This window comes from Aspergillus wentii (assembly GCF_001890725.1).
Source record: "Aspergillus wentii DTO 134E9 unplaced genomic scaffold ASPWEscaffold_6, whole genome shotgun sequence".
Lineage (NCBI taxonomy): Eukaryota > Fungi > Ascomycota > Eurotiomycetes > Eurotiales > Aspergillaceae > Aspergillus > Aspergillus wentii.
Genome location: NW_024467837.1, coordinates 1,097,288 through 1,114,702, shown reverse-complemented (window position 1 = coordinate 1,114,702; position 17,415 = coordinate 1,097,288). Strand labels below are relative to the sequence as shown.

The window sequence follows — 17,415 nt, the reverse complement described above, 5'->3', positions numbered from 1 at the left end:
GGATCGGTTAGGGAAATAAATATGAGGACTATCAACTTTATTTCATTATCACATATAATATTCGATTTAACAACATTAGATAAATTGACATGGTATCATATTTTGACAAAGAAAAGAAGAAAACAATGTGCTCAAATCAAACCCTTATTTCACTGCCTGACCACAAACGGCAGACTATCCTGATGCGAGTATGCATGTTCCCTTGCTCGCCATTCCACATCTGACCTAAAACCCATAATTACTTGTCCGGTTGACGCCTCGATATGTATGCTCATTTATGAGATTCCCAGTATCCTCGGACGAGTGGTGTCCCCGGGATTCATCGACAGACGCCCGCGACTCTTTGATGCTATCCAAATGAGAACAAGAGGATCCGAGACCAGCATATGTACTGCTGCGAGGCCGTCGTGTGCTCGAGTAGATGATTTCCACATCGTTTCGACGCGGGTAGGGTGCCATCTTGCGTTGAGGCTCGTATCGGCCGTAGTGAGCATGAGGGTGGTACTGGCTTTGCGTGCGGGGGATTTGAGACTGCTCAAACTGGTACGCCTGGCTGTGCCTTCTGCCTGTACTGTAAGGCCGGGTGTTGTGACGTCTAATTCTGTCAGGCTCGGTTGAGGGGGTCCTGAAGCTGGGGCCTCGGGCTGGATGGTGTATCATTTGGGGTTGTGGAGCAGACATGTAGTTGGGGTGATGCGGGTGGTGAGTGGAGCGATTGACTGGGATTATGTCTGCAGTGCTAGCTTTATGGACCCTGAGTGGTCCTGGGGGAACAACCTCTGGGGCGTCGGCGAAGTTGATGGTTGACAATCGTGGTTGACTGTTCTCCAGGTGCTGTACTGTCGGATTGCTTTCGAGTGGAGTACTTTTTGTAACCACAGGGACCGGCAGTGGTGGAGAATCAGCCCGTATTGATGGTAGCTGAGAGGGACTACTCTTTGGATCAGAGGCTTTCTCGGCTTGTTTCTCGAGATCGGGGTGGTTCTTGGGGTCGGCAAGGGCGAGGATCTGTGGATCTGCTGACAGAGGTAGAGATAAGGGAAACGTCTTGGGAAGAAATCTCCGGAGCGAGGATACAGAGGATTTGGCTCGCTTGTGGCTGAACTTGGCGGGAATTGGCGGAACCTCGGGGGCAGGTAATTCTGCGATGAAGGGGACCTGGAAATTGAAATCGTTGGGGGTTCGCGAGGTCAGGGTCGTAGAGGTGCGAGAGATAGGATTGGAATTAGTGGCTGCCAAAGACGCTCTCTCACTGGGAGAGGTAGATGAGCCCCGCACGAATTCGGCATTTTTCGAGGCAAAATTTGTATTGATTCTCAATTGAGGCTTTGGGTGAATTGGGGTAGGATATTGAATGCACGGGTTATCATCCGGTTTTTCCACAATGGTCTCATCGCCTGAAGCCCAGTACAAGCCCCGTTGGTCATATGGAGCATCAGGGCGGCGACAGAGCCAGAGGATTTCGTTCTTTATAGTGTTTTCGCTATCCCAGCTTGAGTTCGAGAAGATGCTGTTGTCACGGGATGCTTGTTGCTGATTATATACTCTAAATAGCGATATATCGTAGGGATGATCGCACAGTTCCCTCGAGCAGAAATATATGCAAACTGTGACACTAGGGGCTTGTAAGTAGGTGTTTTCAATCCATAGGAGCATCTAGGGCTTACAAAGATAGAACAGAGACTATCACTGAGGCTCTGTAAAGGCCACAGCTGACTCCAACTTTCCAAAAGCTCCCACTGGCATCATCAGGGAGACATGGAGCCTGTTGTGAAACAACCACCAGGCCTGCGACACTGGCTGCCAGCCATATAATGACAGTCGCCCGTAGAATATAGGTACAGGCGGTGACCAGGATAGCCTTTTGACTTGAGAAGACAGAAGTCTTGTGATACTGCCAAGCAAGCAGACTGTGTAGAGAGACAAGTGGTACGGTGAAAAAGGACTGGGCTATAGTCAGCAATGGAAAACAATTAGGATCGGACGAAATTATTCATACCGCAATGAGAGCTAGAATCAAGCCCGGAGTCATCTTGGAATCCACATGCTTGTTCCCGTAAAGATAAAGAACCAAAACCCATTCGATGAGCGACTCTAGTAGCAACACATAGAGAGAAATGAATATCCCAACTCTTGTCCAAGATCCACCTTTTTTGGAAATGCTTGATTTGTTAGCCATTTTCGGGTCCTTCAGATATGCCAACGAGCTGGTTCGCAGCTTTGCCGGAATGTTGACTCTAAGAGAGCATCCAGCTATGGGTGAGTGACAGCTCGAAATATCAGGGTCGGCTTGTAGAAACTGAAGAATGATGCTCAACAGAAGAATGTACTATTAGATTTCTCTGGATAAAGTGGAATATACACATGCTTAAGAGAGAAGAGAATCAAAAAACCAAGATCCGTCACAGGACTAAAAGGGATATGTCATTGGCACCTTGAGCGCGTTCACGCGGAAGGAAGAGGGGCAAGAATGTGATAGCAGGAGACATCATCCTAGATCTTGTGCCAAAGAATTGGCGATAAGAAGGATCGACGACCTTCAGGGAGATGTCATTATTTGGAATGTCAAAGAACAACCCTAAGACAGGAGCAGGCAGTACACTCAAGGAACAGAGGTTGATTCCCTGAAGGTGAAAGAGTTTCCTAATGACTCATCAGGCTGTTAGCAAGATCAAGCCTATAATATTAGGAAGGGATGACTTCGACGCCCAAGATCTGAGGCCCCCTGGATTGAGCGACTCCTACCGCCGCGTGGGGATGACACTGTCCGACAAGGAGAGCGATCGCATTGAGACACGAGAGTCGCCTACACGAATGCAGGACGGACTCTAGGGTCGCTGCCTACGATGAAGCTATCCAGGGGACCGTGTCTCTGTGTTTTTGTCAATAATGCAGGAGACGGAAGAGGAAGAAAATCGCGGGGGACGAAGAGAAGCAGGCGGTCCAAGGGCGGTACACGTGACCAGCCCATGACAAAACATTGCTTGACAAAACACCAAAGGGTGTTTCTGTAAGGAAGGAAACATGCTGGAATGGCTGCTCTACCGTGTTTATCCTCCTGTTTTATGGTTTCCTATTTCATTATCGTGGAAAGGATTGTTCCAATATGGAGTACGTCTAGACGATTCCATCTAGGTGAGTTCAAAGGCTGTACAACTCTGATAAGCCTTTAATTATTGACAAATGTGACAGTATACAGGGTAACAAGCCTATCTGAGTCGTTTTTTTCTCTTAGCCATCGTTCAATGACAACTTGTGGAGGGACATTGCTCAGCACTTCAATTGAAATGTACTCCATCTATCTTCGCTTCAAGAGGCCGTGATATTCTTTACAAATCGGATAGATTAACGGTCTTGTCCATGTCGATCCTCTTGGAAATCTTTCTGAGGATGCAGTAATTGCTGAGGACGTCTCCAACTGCTTTGGTCTCAGTTCAGTTGACGTTGACGGATGGTGATGATTTCCGCGCTACAAGGGCCCAGAATAAGTTGATCTACATTTATATTCTTTACAGGCTCACTGAAGACTCGAATATGGTTGAAGCAAGAACTGATGAATTTATTTTCTCTATAACCAGCCTCTATACTAAAGCCTACTTACAGCACTGCGATGCATTCAATCTCCACATCCGTGTTGAGGGGCAATGTCTTGACCGCAACGCATCTGAAAGATGTTAGCATCTCATTCATTCTAGACATCGGAATATCAATAAACATACGTCCGGCATGGCTTGACGTCTCCCCAATACTGCATATAAACCGAGTTCATGTCGGCAAAGTTGTCCATGTCGGACAGGAACACATTGACCTTGACGACCTTGTTGATATTGGTGCCGGCTTCCTCGAGGATATGGGTCAGGTTCTTGATACATTGGTGCTGTGTTGGAGCAGAGTATTAGCTATGAATATGGGTTGAGAGATTCCTAGGTGAGTACTAACTGTACGATCCTTGATGTCTCCCTCAATCAATTTGCCTGTGACAGGGTCCATCGCCACAGCACCGGAGCAGTAGACGACTCCATTTGCGATAATGGCCTGGGAGTAGATTCCAGGTAGAGGCTTGGGGGCCTTGTCAGTGAGCACAGGAGTTTTGGTGGCCATGTTGAAGTATGAAGCGAATAGATTTGGATTGATTGAGTAGGTATAGAGGAAGAAAGAAGGAGAATGAGGGAAAAGCAGAGAAGAAAGACTTGAGCATCACCTCCTTTGCGGGGAAGTAAATGCGCAGCGATAAGCGATAGCTGATCTCTGGTATCGATCTTCATCCCACGTCGGAATTGGGGTCGTGTTCCAATGGCGTCGCAGCAACCCCTCTTTTACGCTGCAACGATGCATCCGCGACTCTGAAGTAGACCACATACAAAGGCCCTGTTTGACGACCGTTGCATCTGATGCTCTTCGCTTCCAAATTATTCTCCAACCTACCCCGCACGAGCCCCTTTGCGATGGTACTTGAATAGTATTAGGTACTGATATGACTGTAGGTATCTAGTACAAATTCTCTACGCTTTGCTAGTAGGAAGGAGTTTATTAGATAATAGTAGATATAAAGGAAACCAATTGGCTGAGATATACAGAATTAAACATGGCTTTTCGAGGGGAAATTATGAAAATATCCGGAACTCGTTATCGTCGGGCGTCGTACTCCAAAGCGTGGGGGTTGAATCGATGATCGGAATGCAGCAACCGCTGAGTCAAAGCTCCAGCAAGGGATACAGGACTGAGAGAGTCGAGGTTATTATTCAACGAAGGTGTTTCCGTTTCTCTCGTCTTTTCGATCTTGAATCAACCTTTCACTTACTACCTAACCCCTCTCATCCTTTATCAACAGTCACAATGTCAGTGTCCCACGACCCTCAACCTCCATATCCTTTGCATGCCTCGGTCAAGGACAAGCTGGATCCTGAATATGTCGAGTTCTACAACAAGCACGTAATCAATCTGCAGCAGGTTCACCTCCAACCGGTGAGTGCGTCGCGAACAAGCGGTGTTCTGATCCCGGGTGGTGGCCCTCTGCTCGAAGTGGGAAACACGCAGGATATCGCCATCAAACGGAGAGCCACTGATGGCCCGGATATCAACATTCGCTGCTTCACACCTAGTGGAGAGACACCGGCCGGTGGCTGGCCGGTAATGCTATACTTCCATGGTGGTGGATGGGTGTTGGGCAATATCGACACTGAGAATGTCGTGTGCTCGAATCTCTGCAAGAGAGGCAACTGTGTTGTCGTGACTGTAGATTATCGGTCAGTCTACATTCTTCCTTTCAACTTAAGCCAAAGAAACTAAACCGGAGAATAGACTGGCCCCCGAGAATCCCTTCCCAGCCGCCGTCCATGACTGCTGGGAAGCACTCCTCTGGCTGATCTCCGACGGCGTCTCAGCTCTCTCCATCGACACGTCCAAAATGGCCACAGGGGGCTCATCAGCAGGCGGAAACCTCGCCTCTATCATCACCCACAAGGCTCTAGCTCTCTCCCCACCCGTTCACTTTCTGACACAGCTCCTCTCTGTCCCAGTGATGGATAACACGGCCACGGTGGCGAACAATGAAGCGTATCGTCTCTATGAGAACACACCAGCCTTGCCCGCGGCCAAAATGATCTGGTATCGAGACCATTACCTACCTAACGAGGCTGATCGGGTGAACCCAGAGGCTAGTCCGCTGTTCTACAGTGATGACTGGTCCCTATTACCTCCAGCATTGATCATGGTTGGAGAGTTGGACGTGCTGCGGACCGAAGGCGAGCAGTATGGGGAGAAGCTCCGTAAGGCTGGCGTTGAGGTGGATTTACAGGTGATGAAGGGAATGCCTCATCCTTTCCTTGCTATGGATGGAGCTCTCAAGGAAGGCAAACGGTCGATTACGTTGATGTGTGATGCTCTGCTGAAGGCATTCTGGACCAAGCCCTAGTTTATGTCGTACTATCTAGAGTGAATCTAGCAATACATATTGATTCATTTGTCTTTTTTAACAATAAAATCAACAGTAGAGTATCTACTGCCATGCTCGATGTATAGAAAATATGTTCGTTCAGTGTACCCAAGTATTTACAAATAGTATCTCGAATCGCTATCACAGAAGGCCTACCTCCCCCTACCAGCCAAACTTCTTTAGAGTATTTTCGTCATCCACAACCTTGCTGTACAGATCCTTTGGGTTACCCTCAGTCATCGCCCGCACGATATCCGGAGCACCCTGCGCTGCATTCTTAACACCATAACCACCCGTAAAGTTGGCACGGCAGTAACTTGGCGGGGTCGAGAATCGGTCTCCTCGGCCAGAGTGACGGCATCCACGGCTGTGAGCATATTCAAGGCCGTCTTGTTACTACGATAGACAGGCAAGCCGAAAGATTTGACTTTATACTCGGAGGTGGACGAGTAAGCAATGCCAATCAGGCCTAGGCTGCTTGTTACATTGATGATGCGACGGTCATGGTATGTAGAGGAGCGCAGGAGTGGGAGGAATGCAGTGGTCGCGACGGTCACCCCGAAGACGTTGGTGTCAAACTTGGCTGCGACAGCGATGGAGACATCGTCTGTGAGATCGAGGACTAGGGGTGTCAGGGCTGAACTGTCGACGGTGTTTGACTGTGACTTCAACTGCTGGATGATGTCTTCGGCTTTAGCTAGCGAGCGGGCGCCAAGGAGAAGGTGATATTGACCGGTATTAACGAGATGCTGAGCGGCAGCGAATCCAATGCCCTAGTTGGTGATGAGGATCAAGGGCTTGGTGGTGGCCATAATGCTGAATCAAAGGGATGGATGTAGATGGTGGATTGACAATTGAAAGCGACGAAGGCTTCCCATTTCAACCTGGATGGAAACATCATGGACAGAGAGATCTTAAACGAAGTTAGGAGGTTATCAATCGTGAGCTTCTGCGGGTTCAAATATCGGTGATAGCAGTTTAAGAATCCCGTGAAGTATAGTAAAGTGTGACTATCTTTTCAGATTCAATTTCTAGTTGCTGATGGGGCAGAATGAGAGTCCATGGTGTTGAAGACGATTGACTATGTGCAATGGATACCTTTAGTATGGCATATAGAGAACTGTCTGAATAGACTGTAATAAAGCTCTTTGCTGTATCAGAAAAATAGTGAGGTTAAAGGGGTTTAACATTATGCCAATAATATACTATAATCTGTTATTCATGGTCAGATAAGAAAAGGGCTCTTCTGGGAATACTTACAAACTACTATATAATACTTCACCTACGAAGCAACACATGCCCTAGATAGTAACAAGGGGTTATATGTACAATGTTAGGGCATCCAACAGCCCTAATCGAGCTGCAGTAGATAGTTATTCTATTCAAGCTAAAAGATAACACGAGAGTGATGGCAAGCTATAATATCAACTAATATCCCGAATTATCCACAGCTCGTGTTTGAATAAACTTTGTGCGGGAGTTGATTGCCACCGATGCAGCTCCGAGATTATGGCGATATTTCATAGCGATCAGTCTAATGTATTAGACTTTGTAGTGAGAGGACTAGTAATATTACCTGTTTACCTGTTTGGAATCAGACTGAAGCAGGGCGATTACCGCTTTGAGTAGCCGGAGAGTGTCCGATGGAGGAAGTAAAACTGCAGGTCTAGAACGCCAGTTCAATCTGTTTTACTCGATCTCGCTTATAATGGAGGGCATTGGCCTAATTAGCTGCAATAATGCCATTCTAACACAATTAACAGCACACCTTCATGAGTCATAAATCCCTGTTCTCACAGCCTCACGGCCATCCCGAAGGCAAAAATCACACATAAGCGGCGGATCTCCGAAATCTAGTTTCGAGTGGATTCCATCTTAGTTCAATCATCCAAAGAATCAAAGAGATTCAAACCCTGTTTATCCTCCGAGGTTTCTACTTGCTTTGAATTCAATATTATCTCCGTTCAGGACAAGACTACCTCTATCCAGTATGAGTGTTAGTGGCCTTTTTAAGGAAACTGGCCACCGTTGCTTTTTATGCCATTCTGTTTATTATGTGTTTGGGAATATTATTCGATCCACCGCAGAAACGCTGCAATAAGCCTGTCAGTGACGAGAAACTACAAGCGCAACTGGTGGCTTTTCTCGACGGGTTTTGGGACAACGGCATTCATCAATATAATGCTGCCCCAACCGATGTCACCCAGGCTGATGGCACAGTTCTCAAAGTAAAATTAGAGCTTTCAGACGACAGAACCAATCTCTGTGACTCCAAGGATGGAGGGTTGGAATGGGTGACCTATCGCTCAGACCTGACTACAGACACCTGTGTGCCTGTATATTAATTCTGATATCGACGGTCTGTGCATCGAACAGTGGAAACCGATGATCCGGCTGCTTCCGACCGTCCAACTTTTTAGTCCCTGAGGCTCTTGATTCCTCTAAAATCTATTGGTTCATTAGCTCTCGTTTAGCCTGTTTTTTTTCACTGAGTAGCAGGCGTTTCTTCTTGGATTTTTCTGTTTGCGCCGCTTGTACTTCCTGTCTCGGCAATATTTCCAGGCCCAAAAGAGTATGGTGCCAGATAGGGTTCAGGGTGTCTCATACACCTGACAGCTGTTAATCTATCTGTTGTTTCTGATTGGCGTTCCTGGAAATTAGTGCCTGCACTAAACCCAATACAACCGGGTCTACGTGGGGGCCATCCAATCGCCCATGGATCAGAGAACAGGGCTGTACCGTACCGTACCAGTGTTACCTGGTAACTTACGCCGTACAGCGATTCTCCCAGGCTTCAACCTCGACAGCAACCTGTTCTTCCTCGCTTGCAATCACCTATCCTGCCATGTGACGATACCACACAAGCCATCTGCCAACTTATCCACTATGGATTCATTTACTGAAGACCTCAGGCACTGACTTGCCCTGATGGGATGAATCATCCGAAGAGGTGATGGTCCTTGAGCCATTCTCCATTTCAGTCGACGGACTTTGCTCCGCCCATGGTTGTTCTCGATGCTTAGACTGCTATCGTGTAAGTCTACCAGAGGAAAATTGGCTTTTCCTCTCCATCAGCTAATTCACGACCCATCACTGACTCCAATTTAGCTTGATCCTACCTACTAGTACCGTGGATGTACTGCGGCTCTTCAGATAATTCCTAGACGGATAGCCGGTCAAATCCTCCACTACTGGTCCAGTGGCACTGTCGGTTCTCAATATCATCAATCTCCGTGGCCACTAGGAGGCCCCAGGAGATATCCGATAACAGTTCATGGCGCATTAGTCTGTTTAGTCCCTGTTAGTTTTGCTATACTGGAAATTTTATCTCCTTCATCGTCCATAGCAATGTCCTTAATGGGCTATGCGCCGTTGCTGGTCGAATCTTATATCGCTGCCGAGTGGTGTGCTCATTTCCCTGCAGTGGTCCCTGGCTCTTTCCCTGGATGGGCCAGGCACCAATGGCAAGGGTGGAAATGAAGACCTAAGTTCTCCTCCAGGCGAAAGAAATGGTTTATATATCCCCCTCCCCTAGTTTTTCCATCATGCCCTTCTGTTCTTCAGCACCCGTATCCTCGTTCGTCGAGAGACTATCCTTGCAGACATTTGTCTGCGTCCTTTCTTTGTGGTGACCTAATACATTCATTTGGACTATATAAATACACACCAATAGTCATTCTTTTAAAAAATGGTGGCCAGCAACCCTCTTCTCGCCGTCTCGGTGTCGGCTCTGGCATCTTTGACCTCTACCTTTGATGCTCAGGCAAAAACCAATGTTGCTGTTTATTACGTACGCGCCCTCTATACATACTGGCACTGATTAGACAAACACTCACATTACTCTTTACACAGGGACAAGGTGCGAACCAACAACGATTGAGCCATTTCTGTCAGGAGACGTCGTTGGATATTATCAACCTTGCCTTCCTTAATATCTTTCCGGATCAGGGCCTTGGTGGATTGCCTGGTACAAACTTTGGAAACCAATGTGATGGTCTGACCTACACTGTTGGAAACACCACCACCGAATTGCTCTCCGGCTGCCACCAGTTGATCCGGGATATCCCAATCTGCCAAGCAGCCGGAAAAAAGGTCATGCTCTCCCTTGGTGGTGGCTATCCCGATACTCAGAAGATCGAATCCGAAACATCAGCCATCGCTTTTGCCGACTATCTTTGGGCTGTTTTTGGTCCAGTGACTGAGGAATGGTCGTTGATCAATGGCCAACGTCCGTTTGGAGACGTCGTTATTGATGGTTTTGATTTTGACATTGAGCACAATGGAGGATTTGGTATGGTTCAAGTCATTATCATTTTCACTACTCGCCTAAACTAACCATTGATAGGTTACGATATCATGGTCAACCGTCTTCGAGAGCATTTTACAGAGTCCTCGCAATCGTTTTATATCTCAGCCTCCCCCCAATGCCCGATACCTGATGCACAACTCAGCAACGCTATTGCGAATTCCGCATTTGACTTTGTCTGGGTTCAGTTCTACAACAATGACGGCTGCTCTGCTCGCAATTTTGTCAACGGCACAGGTTTCAACTATGACGAATGGGTCACTGTCATCAAGAACGGTGGAAACCCTGATGCTAAGCTCTTTGTCGGATTGCCTGCCAGCTCTAACGCAGCAAATAAGGGTTACTACATTACTCCTAACGATGCCCAGCCCCTGATTAAGAAGTATATGGATCTGTATCCAGAGACCTTCGGAGGTGTTATGCTCTGGGAAGCCACACAGTCTGATCTGAACCAGATTAATGGTGGAAGCTATGCGGACAACATGAAGAGCATCCTCAATGGATGTGCACCTAAGCCTACTCCCACTCCAACACCATCGCCGTCCAGCACCCCTGTCCCATCAAGCACACCCATTACCTCGCCATCTAGCTCTTCGGTCATCTCGGACACGCCATCGCCATCCAGCACTCCTGCTTCGTCCAGCACTCCTGTCTCGTCCAGCACTGCCGTTCAGTCGAGTGTGCCGTTCAGCTCTGGAACACCCTCTTCGAGTGCAGCAACTCCATCTTCTTCGGCGACACCGATTAAATCCCACACACCAGCTCCTTCCAACTCCCCAACTGCATCCTCATCTGGTGTGCCAAGTTCTCCCAGCACGCCGTCACCTTCAAGCTCTCCTGCTTCCTCTGGAAAGCCCTCGTCAAGCTCATCAATGGCATCTGGAAAGCCAACACAGTCTAGCTCTGCGATTGCTTCCCCTAAACCAACGACATCAAACTCGCTGGCTACTTCGGGCAAGCCAACCTCAACGAGCACTGCTGCTGTTTCCTCCAAGCCAGTAACATCGAGCTCAATCGTTGCTCCCAATAAACCATCCTCGTCAAGCTCCGCAATTATTTCCAACAAGCCGACTCAATCTAGCACTGCGGCTGATTCTTCTAAACCAACAACATCAAGCTCTTTGATTACTTCTGGAAACCCTTCAACCAGCAAATCAAGCGTGACCAAGACACCTTCCTCTGGTGTCATTAAGCAATCAACCCCGCCCTTCAGCTTTGGAAACTCATCAAGCACAGTGCAGCCAACCCTTGGGCACACAGGATCCGCTGGTTTGTCTGCAAGCCAGACTACTCTCACTGCCAGCTCGACTGGATCTTCTGGATCTAGCGGCCAGTCAAGTGGAAACACCAAGAGCACCACGCCTACTGTTACTTCGCTGATTACACCTGGCCCTTCGTCTGCCACATCTACTGGGCCTACCCAGCCTGATACCGTCACAACCATTATCATTACTTCGTACATCGACATTTGCCCAACGGGATTCACCACAATTACCACGACATACACCACGACATATTGTCCTGGCACCGTGTCTGCAACGGCCACTGCGACAAATCCACCCACAGCCTCAGTTGTGACCACATCCCCATCAATCCCTGAGGGCTGGACCACCACTGTGACCGTCTGCACTCACTGTGCCCCAACATCAACCACGGTGACGCTTACTTTGCCTCCCACCGCGACTGAGGCTGGACCTGCTCCTACTGGATCTTCCAGCTCTCTTCTTGTGGGACAGCCTAGCTCGCTCAGTCAAGATATTTCCAACCCATCTACGGCTCTTGCTAGCACAAGCAAGGTCATCATTGCACCTACCACTCGAGTTTCTGCTGGTTTCCCTCTGATTACTGGAACTGGTGGTGCCTATCCATCTTTGACATCCGCCGTCAAGCCATTCCAATCCCAATCCCAATCCCAGAGCCAGTCCCAGTCCCGGGTTCCCGTTGCCCCTAGCGGTACCCAGGAGGGCGTATCGCCCGTATTCACTGGCGCTGCTCCTCGCACTAGCTTTGGCAGTGTGGCTGCTATCCTTATGGCGTTTATGCTGTCTGCATTTATCATATAGTAATGACCCTGATCTGTGCCCGTGCGCATGATCAGTCCAAATGATAATCTCGATTATAATCATAATGAAGTCATTGGCATGCGCCTTACATTCTTTCTCTACATGATTTTCTTATTAAGTTTTTCAGATATATGTATGTTTCCAATACAATATGTTCCAATGACCTACCCAGCTGCCCTAGCATACTCCGTAGATGATTAAGAAAGGGATGACCTTGATGATCTCATTCCATGCAACCCCTATACCACCGCCACGATCCGGTGTGACAAATCGAGCTCCAATGCCTCAATTCTGGAATCCTAGATGAATCGACAAGCTTCCCAGCCAAGACGGGAGGATCCGACAGGGCTAAAGTGTGGCAATACCTGCGGTGAATCCGTATTCCGTAGGGTGGTAGTGATTTAAAAAGCATCCAGCACAGCCAAGACCAAAATATCCAGGAGAGTGGAGATGGTGAGGCAGTGGTTTGCTGATGAAGTGACACTAGAACGGCTAGTATCGTGAGGAATATTTGTGACGGGAAACGATCTGGGGACGGGCTGTGGCTGAGATTACTGGATACAGCAAAAGATCAACAGGCCCCAAGCCACTTGGCCTTAGGAATCGTCTTGATTAGATACACGTAGTGAGGATGCAGACGAGCTTAGTCTAGTCTGTCCCCCCCCCCCTCCTTGGGGGTATTTAATCACTCAATTATAATTATTTGTCCTTTTCCATTTGCTATCTTCTTTTTTTCTTCAGTCTCCCTTCTGTCATCTTCTAAATACCCTTTTTTTTTTTTTTTTCCTCCTGATTATTTACATTCCCTCCATCTACTTCTACATCTTCACCCACCAGGCACCATGGATCTCGTCGGAAAGCTCGTCGGGAAAGTTCTCGAATCCAAGATGGGCGGAGGAGAGAGCCACAGCAGTGAGCAACAACAGCCTCAGCAGCAGCCTGAATACTCCCAACCCCAGCCCAGCTACGGTGGCGGCAGTTACGAGCAGGGCGGGTATAGCTCTGCCCCTCCCCCAGGACCCGGACAAGATCTCCCTTACCCATGGGAGGCACGCTTTGACGATCAAAGCGGAAGCTGGTACTTTGTGAACGGACAGACTGGTGAGAGGACCTGGGAGCGACCGGGTCACGGCGGCCCGCCTCAGGGATACGGTCAGCAGCCATCGTACGGTGGGTATGAAGGTGGGGGTGGATATGGCGGTGGGTACGGAGGTGGATATGGTGGTGAGAGGCAGGGAGAATATTATCCCCAGGAGCAGGAGAAGCCCAAGAAGGACCATAGCATGATGTACGGTGCCGGCGGTCTTTTGATTGGTGCGGTTGGTGGTGCTCTTGCCATGAACCAGGGAGAGAAGATTCGTGAGTTTTCCTTTTTCTTTTTTATCATTTCCAATGCCTACAGGGTAAATGCTAATGGCTGGTGATTAGATGACGGCTTTGAAGAAAAGAAAGAATCATTCGAGGAAGGTGTGGAAGACTTGCCCGAGAACGCTGCAAGGTGGACAGGCGAGAAGGTATGTCTATCTCAACCTCTTACCCTTTGTTTACCATCCATTCGAGAGTCTAACGATATAATCAGGTCGGTGAAGTTGAGGAATTGCCCGACCGGGTCGAGGACGGGTTCGATCGATTCGGAGACAACGTCGAGAACAAATGGGACAATGCTGTCGATGATGTCCAAGAGTTCCCTGAAAACGCCGCCGAGTGGACTGGCGAGAAGGTTGGCGCTGTTGAGCAGTTTGGTGATGACATGGGCGATGCATATGACGAGGGCAAGGAAGAGGGAAGATACGAGGAGGAGTATGAATAATTTTGCATATTTATCGATACCTATCACCGAGTACATGCTCTGGAAGCTGGATATAATATCATCTTGACTTTGGATTGTTAGATCTCCCAGGAGGGAATACAAAATGACTGCCTGTATAGAGTTCTGGTCACCGTCTGTGCTTTGAAGTACCAATAGTAGACAGTCTGATGGATCATCTGCATGGTCTGTCAATGCTAGCATCTTGTGAATCTATCATCTTGATCTTTATTCTCATGCAGTGATGGAATATGAAGACTTCCCCGCACGTGGCCGGACCTCGGCTGCGGAGAACGGAGAACAGAACAGCTTCAACAGCTCGACATCATCCACGCCACTGCCAGTTCAGTGGTATTTAAGCATACTATCTCTCCAGATAGTGGACTACAGTAATTAATATCCAGTTCAATCAAAATGTCTACACCATCTCCGCCTCTGGCTGGTATCCGGGTTGTCGAGCTGGCAGGCCTAGCTCCGGGTTTGTATCTTCTTGCAACTTAGACTTCAAATCCACGATACTGATGAGTATGTCAGGACCATTTGCTGGACTCTTACTCGCAGACTATGGAGCTTCCGTGCTAAGAGTCGACCGACCCAGTGCAGATAATTCAGTACCAACTTCCGACCAGCTAACGCGACACAAGACCTCGGTCACCATCGACCTGCGAGACACTGCATCACATCGAGTCCTACTCGATATCCTCTCCAAAGCCGATGTTCTCATTGACCCCTTTCGCCCGGGGGTATTAGAGCGACTAGGGCTCTCCCCTTCTGAAGTCCTCCTTAAACACAACCCTCGGCTCATCGTAGCCCGCATGACCGGCTTCCGTCGCGATGGCAAATACAAAGACATGGCCGGCCATGATATCAACTATATCGCCGTATCCGGCGTGCTATCCATGCTAGGACGTAGCGGTGAAGCGCCGTACGCCCCGGCCAATATCATCGGCGATTTCGCGGGCGGAGGCGCCATGTGTTTTCTCGGCATCCTGCTAGCGTTGATATCGCGTCTAGGCACGGGACGCGGGCAAGTCGTTGAGGCCAACATGGTGGATGGATCGGCATATCTCGCAGCCATGTTGCGGTTGAATCTGCGTACACCTTTGTGGAATGCCCCGCGGGGTCAAAACCCGCTGGACGGAGGTAGTCCGTACTACGACACCTACGAGACCAAGGATCCAGGGAAATATTTCGCCGTGGGGGCTCTTGAGCCGCAGTTTTATGCGGCTTTGCTGAAGGGATTAGGGTTCAAAGCGGAGGATCTTCCCTCGCGGAATGACAGGACGAATTGGCCAGTTCTCCAGGCGGCGTTTACGAAACGGTTTAGGGAAAAGACACGGGCGGAGTGGGAAGCCATCTTTGACGGGACGGATGCCTGTGCGACGCCCGTGCTGGAGCAGGGAGAGCTCGAACGGGGCGGATACGAGCAACGACCCGCGGTGCATTTGGTTGACACTTCAGGGTTGCCGATCCAGGCGGACGACGGGGGGTGGACTGGGGGAGGACTCATACCGGGAACGGGGGGAGAAGAGACGTTGAATACATGGTTGGGATGGAAGAGGGGCAGAGAGTTTGAGGTGCGAGACGATGGAGCGTTGCGGCGAGCGGACGATAAGGCCAAAGCCAAGCTGTGATGGGTGATACAGATGAGATCACGACTGGATTGCCCAGATGACTACTAGCAGGACTATTTTAGGCGAGTGCCACAATGCCATGGTTCAGTTGAAGCGATCATAGGGCTGAACACGAGAGACGATGACAATGGTACATCATGACTCGGGGTATCCGAGGGTCTAACTCTGTCGGTAGCCTCTATCCAAGGACCAAGTGAGACTTGATCCAAACCTAGTCGGTGTCAATATGATTGTCGTTATTGTCGACGCCAGCTGAGCCCATCCACACCCCCCATTCTGGCTCTGCGGTTGGTTGAAACGTTGCAGCGGCTGGATGTAACCCGCAGGGATTGTGTGCTTGACAGTATGTAACAGTCACGTCATGGTATTGACAGGCACAGTGCCTGATAAAATGACAATCAAAGATTTGAACCATCAAGTGAATTGATGCGATTTCATAATGATGGCGAGTAATATTGAATCAACAGGCTATTGATAGCTCCATCATTTAGTTCTCCCTCTTTTTTTCCCCTCGGCTTTCTTCCGCTGCTTCCGGTCGTCCAAGGAGGGTAATTTGCCTGATCTCCGTATTCCGGCGTATTCTATCTCCTGACACTGTATGACATGTGGTTCCTTACTAGCCACGTATTGTATTGTCTTCTCTATCCGGTAAGCTCCACGTGTTGTGTGGCGCAGCTTGACTTGTTTCAATCTTCATATTATGTGATATATGATATTATTATTATTTTATTACTATCAGTATTATTATTTAAGATTTATAAGACTCGTGGAACAGAAAGGAATGGGAAGGAATAACAAGATCGTTATACATGCCAAGTAAGGTAGGATCCGTGCTCAAGCCTTACGAGGTCCATGGCTCAAGCTGACCCTGAACATCCAATATTCAAGATACTCGATAGATACAGTTGATGACAGCATCACCTGATGATCGGAAGAATGCAATATTTGCATATTCCTTACAGATTTACCACGCAAACGCCTGACTATTTGATCACTAGTACTACTAGTTATGGCTGTCATTTATGATTGAGTTTGATGGGTCCTTAGGGCCGGCCTTAGGCCTTAGGCACGCCATGCACATCATGACTGGGAATCTTCCTTGGATATCAAAGCCTCCATTGATAAAGCCGATTGTTCGGCCGGTGGTATTAGTGTACTTCATCGGATTACACCTGCTACAGTCATAATTCTTGATATTATTTCTCATATTATGATATTCTTACTACATAGTATATTGTAAGAAATAATATTACCCCATATATTGTTTCACTATTTCGTCATTCTTCGGTTTCACCCACTCCAACTGTGGCTCCTGCTGTGGCTCTCCTGTGGCTCTCCTGTGGCTCCCACAGTGGCTGTGCAGAGTTACCATACCATACCGTAATAACTCCGTATTTCGGTACCGCCAGGGCCAATCACAATAATGCCGCTTAACTCCAGGTTTTCTTCTTCTTCCGGATCTTAATCAATCCCTTCTCCTCCTAACTACGACCCCCCCCTCTTCCTCTTCATCTTCTTCATCCTCCCCTGAATCCCCTCCCTATATTCTCCATTGCTTCGCCTGCCTTTACAATCGCTCTTTTCTTCCCATTGTTTCTGCAGGTCTCACTCTTTGTCTGTCGTGGGGTTCAGGTACAAAAGTCCCCTGCAGGTGTGACTTGGTGAAGTTG

At 48.5% G+C, this 17,415-nt stretch overlaps 8 protein-coding genes across 8 annotated transcripts; 5 read left to right on the top strand and 3 right to left on the bottom strand.

Moving 5' to 3' along the window:
• Window positions 1-17: 17 nt before the first annotated feature.
• On the bottom strand, window positions 18-2,468 carry ASPWEDRAFT_602984 (uncharacterized protein). Its single transcript, XM_040838513.1, has 3 exons — window positions 2,000-2,468; window positions 1,668-1,945; window positions 18-1,615 (listed from the first exon to the last, which is right to left on the bottom strand). The coding sequence occupies exons 1-3, from the start codon at window positions 2,177-2,179 to the stop codon at window positions 226-228; spliced, it is 1,848 nt and encodes a 615-aa protein (XP_040686720.1). The 5' UTR covers window positions 2,180-2,468; the 3' UTR covers window positions 18-225.
• A 1,129-nt stretch (window positions 2,469-3,597) lies between these two features.
• Window positions 3,598-4,101, bottom strand: ASPWEDRAFT_174467 (putative L-PSP endoribonuclease family protein Brt1; the record flags this gene model as incomplete). The annotated part of the gene is made up of 3 exons (XM_040831229.1): window positions 3,598-3,664; window positions 3,720-3,877; window positions 3,940-4,101. 3 exons carry the CDS (start codon window positions 4,099-4,101, stop codon window positions 3,598-3,600), a joined length of 387 nt encoding a protein of 128 aa, XP_040686719.1.
• Window positions 4,102-4,836: 735 nt separating this feature from the next.
• Window positions 4,837-5,914, top strand: ASPWEDRAFT_115117 (alpha/beta hydrolase; the record flags this gene model as incomplete). The annotated part of the gene is made up of 2 exons (XM_040828553.1): window positions 4,837-5,246; window positions 5,302-5,914. The coding sequence occupies 2 exons, from the start codon at window positions 4,837-4,839 to the stop codon at window positions 5,912-5,914; spliced, it is 1,023 nt and encodes a 340-aa protein (XP_040686718.1).
• Window positions 5,915-6,097: 183 nt separating this feature from the next.
• On the bottom strand, window positions 6,098-7,599 carry ASPWEDRAFT_185479 (uncharacterized protein; the record flags this gene model as incomplete). The annotated part of the gene is made up of 3 exons (XM_040832085.1): window positions 7,385-7,599; window positions 6,253-6,708; window positions 6,098-6,199 (listed from the first exon to the last, which is right to left on the bottom strand). Exons 1-3 carry the CDS (start codon window positions 7,457-7,459, stop codon window positions 6,098-6,100), a joined length of 633 nt encoding a protein of 210 aa, XP_040686717.1. The 5' UTR covers window positions 7,460-7,599.
• Window positions 7,600-9,623: 2,024 nt separating this feature from the next.
• Window positions 9,624-10,981, top strand: chiA1 (class III chitinase ChiA1; the record flags this gene model as incomplete). Its single annotated transcript, XM_040828563.1, has 3 exons — window positions 9,624-9,725; window positions 9,788-10,226; window positions 10,281-10,981. Coding segments are annotated over 3 exons (1,242 nt in total), but the record flags the coding sequence as incomplete, so codon positions are not given.
• Window positions 10,982-13,146: 2,165 nt separating this feature from the next.
• On the top strand, window positions 13,147-14,114 carry ASPWEDRAFT_174463 (WW domain-containing protein; the record flags this gene model as incomplete). The annotated part of the gene is made up of 3 exons (XM_040831228.1): window positions 13,147-13,663; window positions 13,733-13,818; window positions 13,884-14,114. 3 exons carry the CDS (start codon window positions 13,147-13,149, stop codon window positions 14,112-14,114), a joined length of 834 nt encoding a protein of 277 aa, XP_040686715.1.
• Window positions 14,115-14,464: 350 nt separating this feature from the next.
• Window positions 14,465-16,140, top strand: ASPWEDRAFT_43083 (CaiB/BaiF CoA transferase family protein). The gene is made up of 2 exons (XM_040835950.1): window positions 14,465-14,589; window positions 14,646-16,140. Exons 1-2 carry the CDS (start codon window positions 14,526-14,528, stop codon window positions 15,743-15,745), a joined length of 1,164 nt encoding a protein of 387 aa, XP_040686714.1. The 5' UTR covers window positions 14,465-14,525; the 3' UTR covers window positions 15,746-16,140.
• Window positions 16,141-16,254: 114 nt separating this feature from the next.
• On the top strand, window positions 16,255-16,687 carry ASPWEDRAFT_602961 (uncharacterized protein). Its single transcript, XM_040838512.1, has 2 exons — window positions 16,255-16,566; window positions 16,634-16,687. The coding sequence occupies exon 1, from the start codon at window positions 16,349-16,351 to the stop codon at window positions 16,538-16,540; it is 192 nt and encodes a 63-aa protein (XP_040686713.1). The 5' UTR covers window positions 16,255-16,348; the 3' UTR covers window positions 16,541-16,566; window positions 16,634-16,687.
• The last annotated feature ends 728 nt before the right edge of the window (window positions 16,688-17,415 follow it).

What these genes read in the sequence shown, in the direction of transcription:
- ASPWEDRAFT_602984 (XM_040838513.1), bottom strand. Translation starts at nt 2,179, where the DNA reads ATGGCTAACAAATCAAGCATTTCCAAAAAAGGTGGATCTTGGACAAGA. An exon ending in TGATTCTAGCTCTCATTGCG is followed by an intron (nt 1,946 to 1,999) that starts GTATGAATAATT and finishes ACTATAGCCCAG; the next exon opens with TCCTTTTTCACCGTACCACT. An exon ending in ATAGTCTCTGTTCTATCTTT is followed by an intron (nt 1,616 to 1,667) that starts GTAAGCCCTAGA and finishes ACAAGCCCCTAG; the next exon opens with TGTCACAGTTTGCATATATT.
- ASPWEDRAFT_43083 (XM_040835950.1), top strand. Translation starts at nt 14,526, where the DNA reads ATGTCTACACCATCTCCGCCTCTGGCTGGTATCCGGGTTGTCGAGCTG. An exon ending in GCTGGCAGGCCTAGCTCCGG is followed by an intron (nt 14,590 to 14,645) that starts GTTTGTATCTTC and finishes TGAGTATGTCAG; the next exon opens with GACCATTTGCTGGACTCTTA.
- ASPWEDRAFT_602961 (XM_040838512.1), top strand. Translation starts at nt 16,349, where the DNA reads ATGTGGTTCCTTACTAGCCACGTATTGTATTGTCTTCTCTATCCGGTA.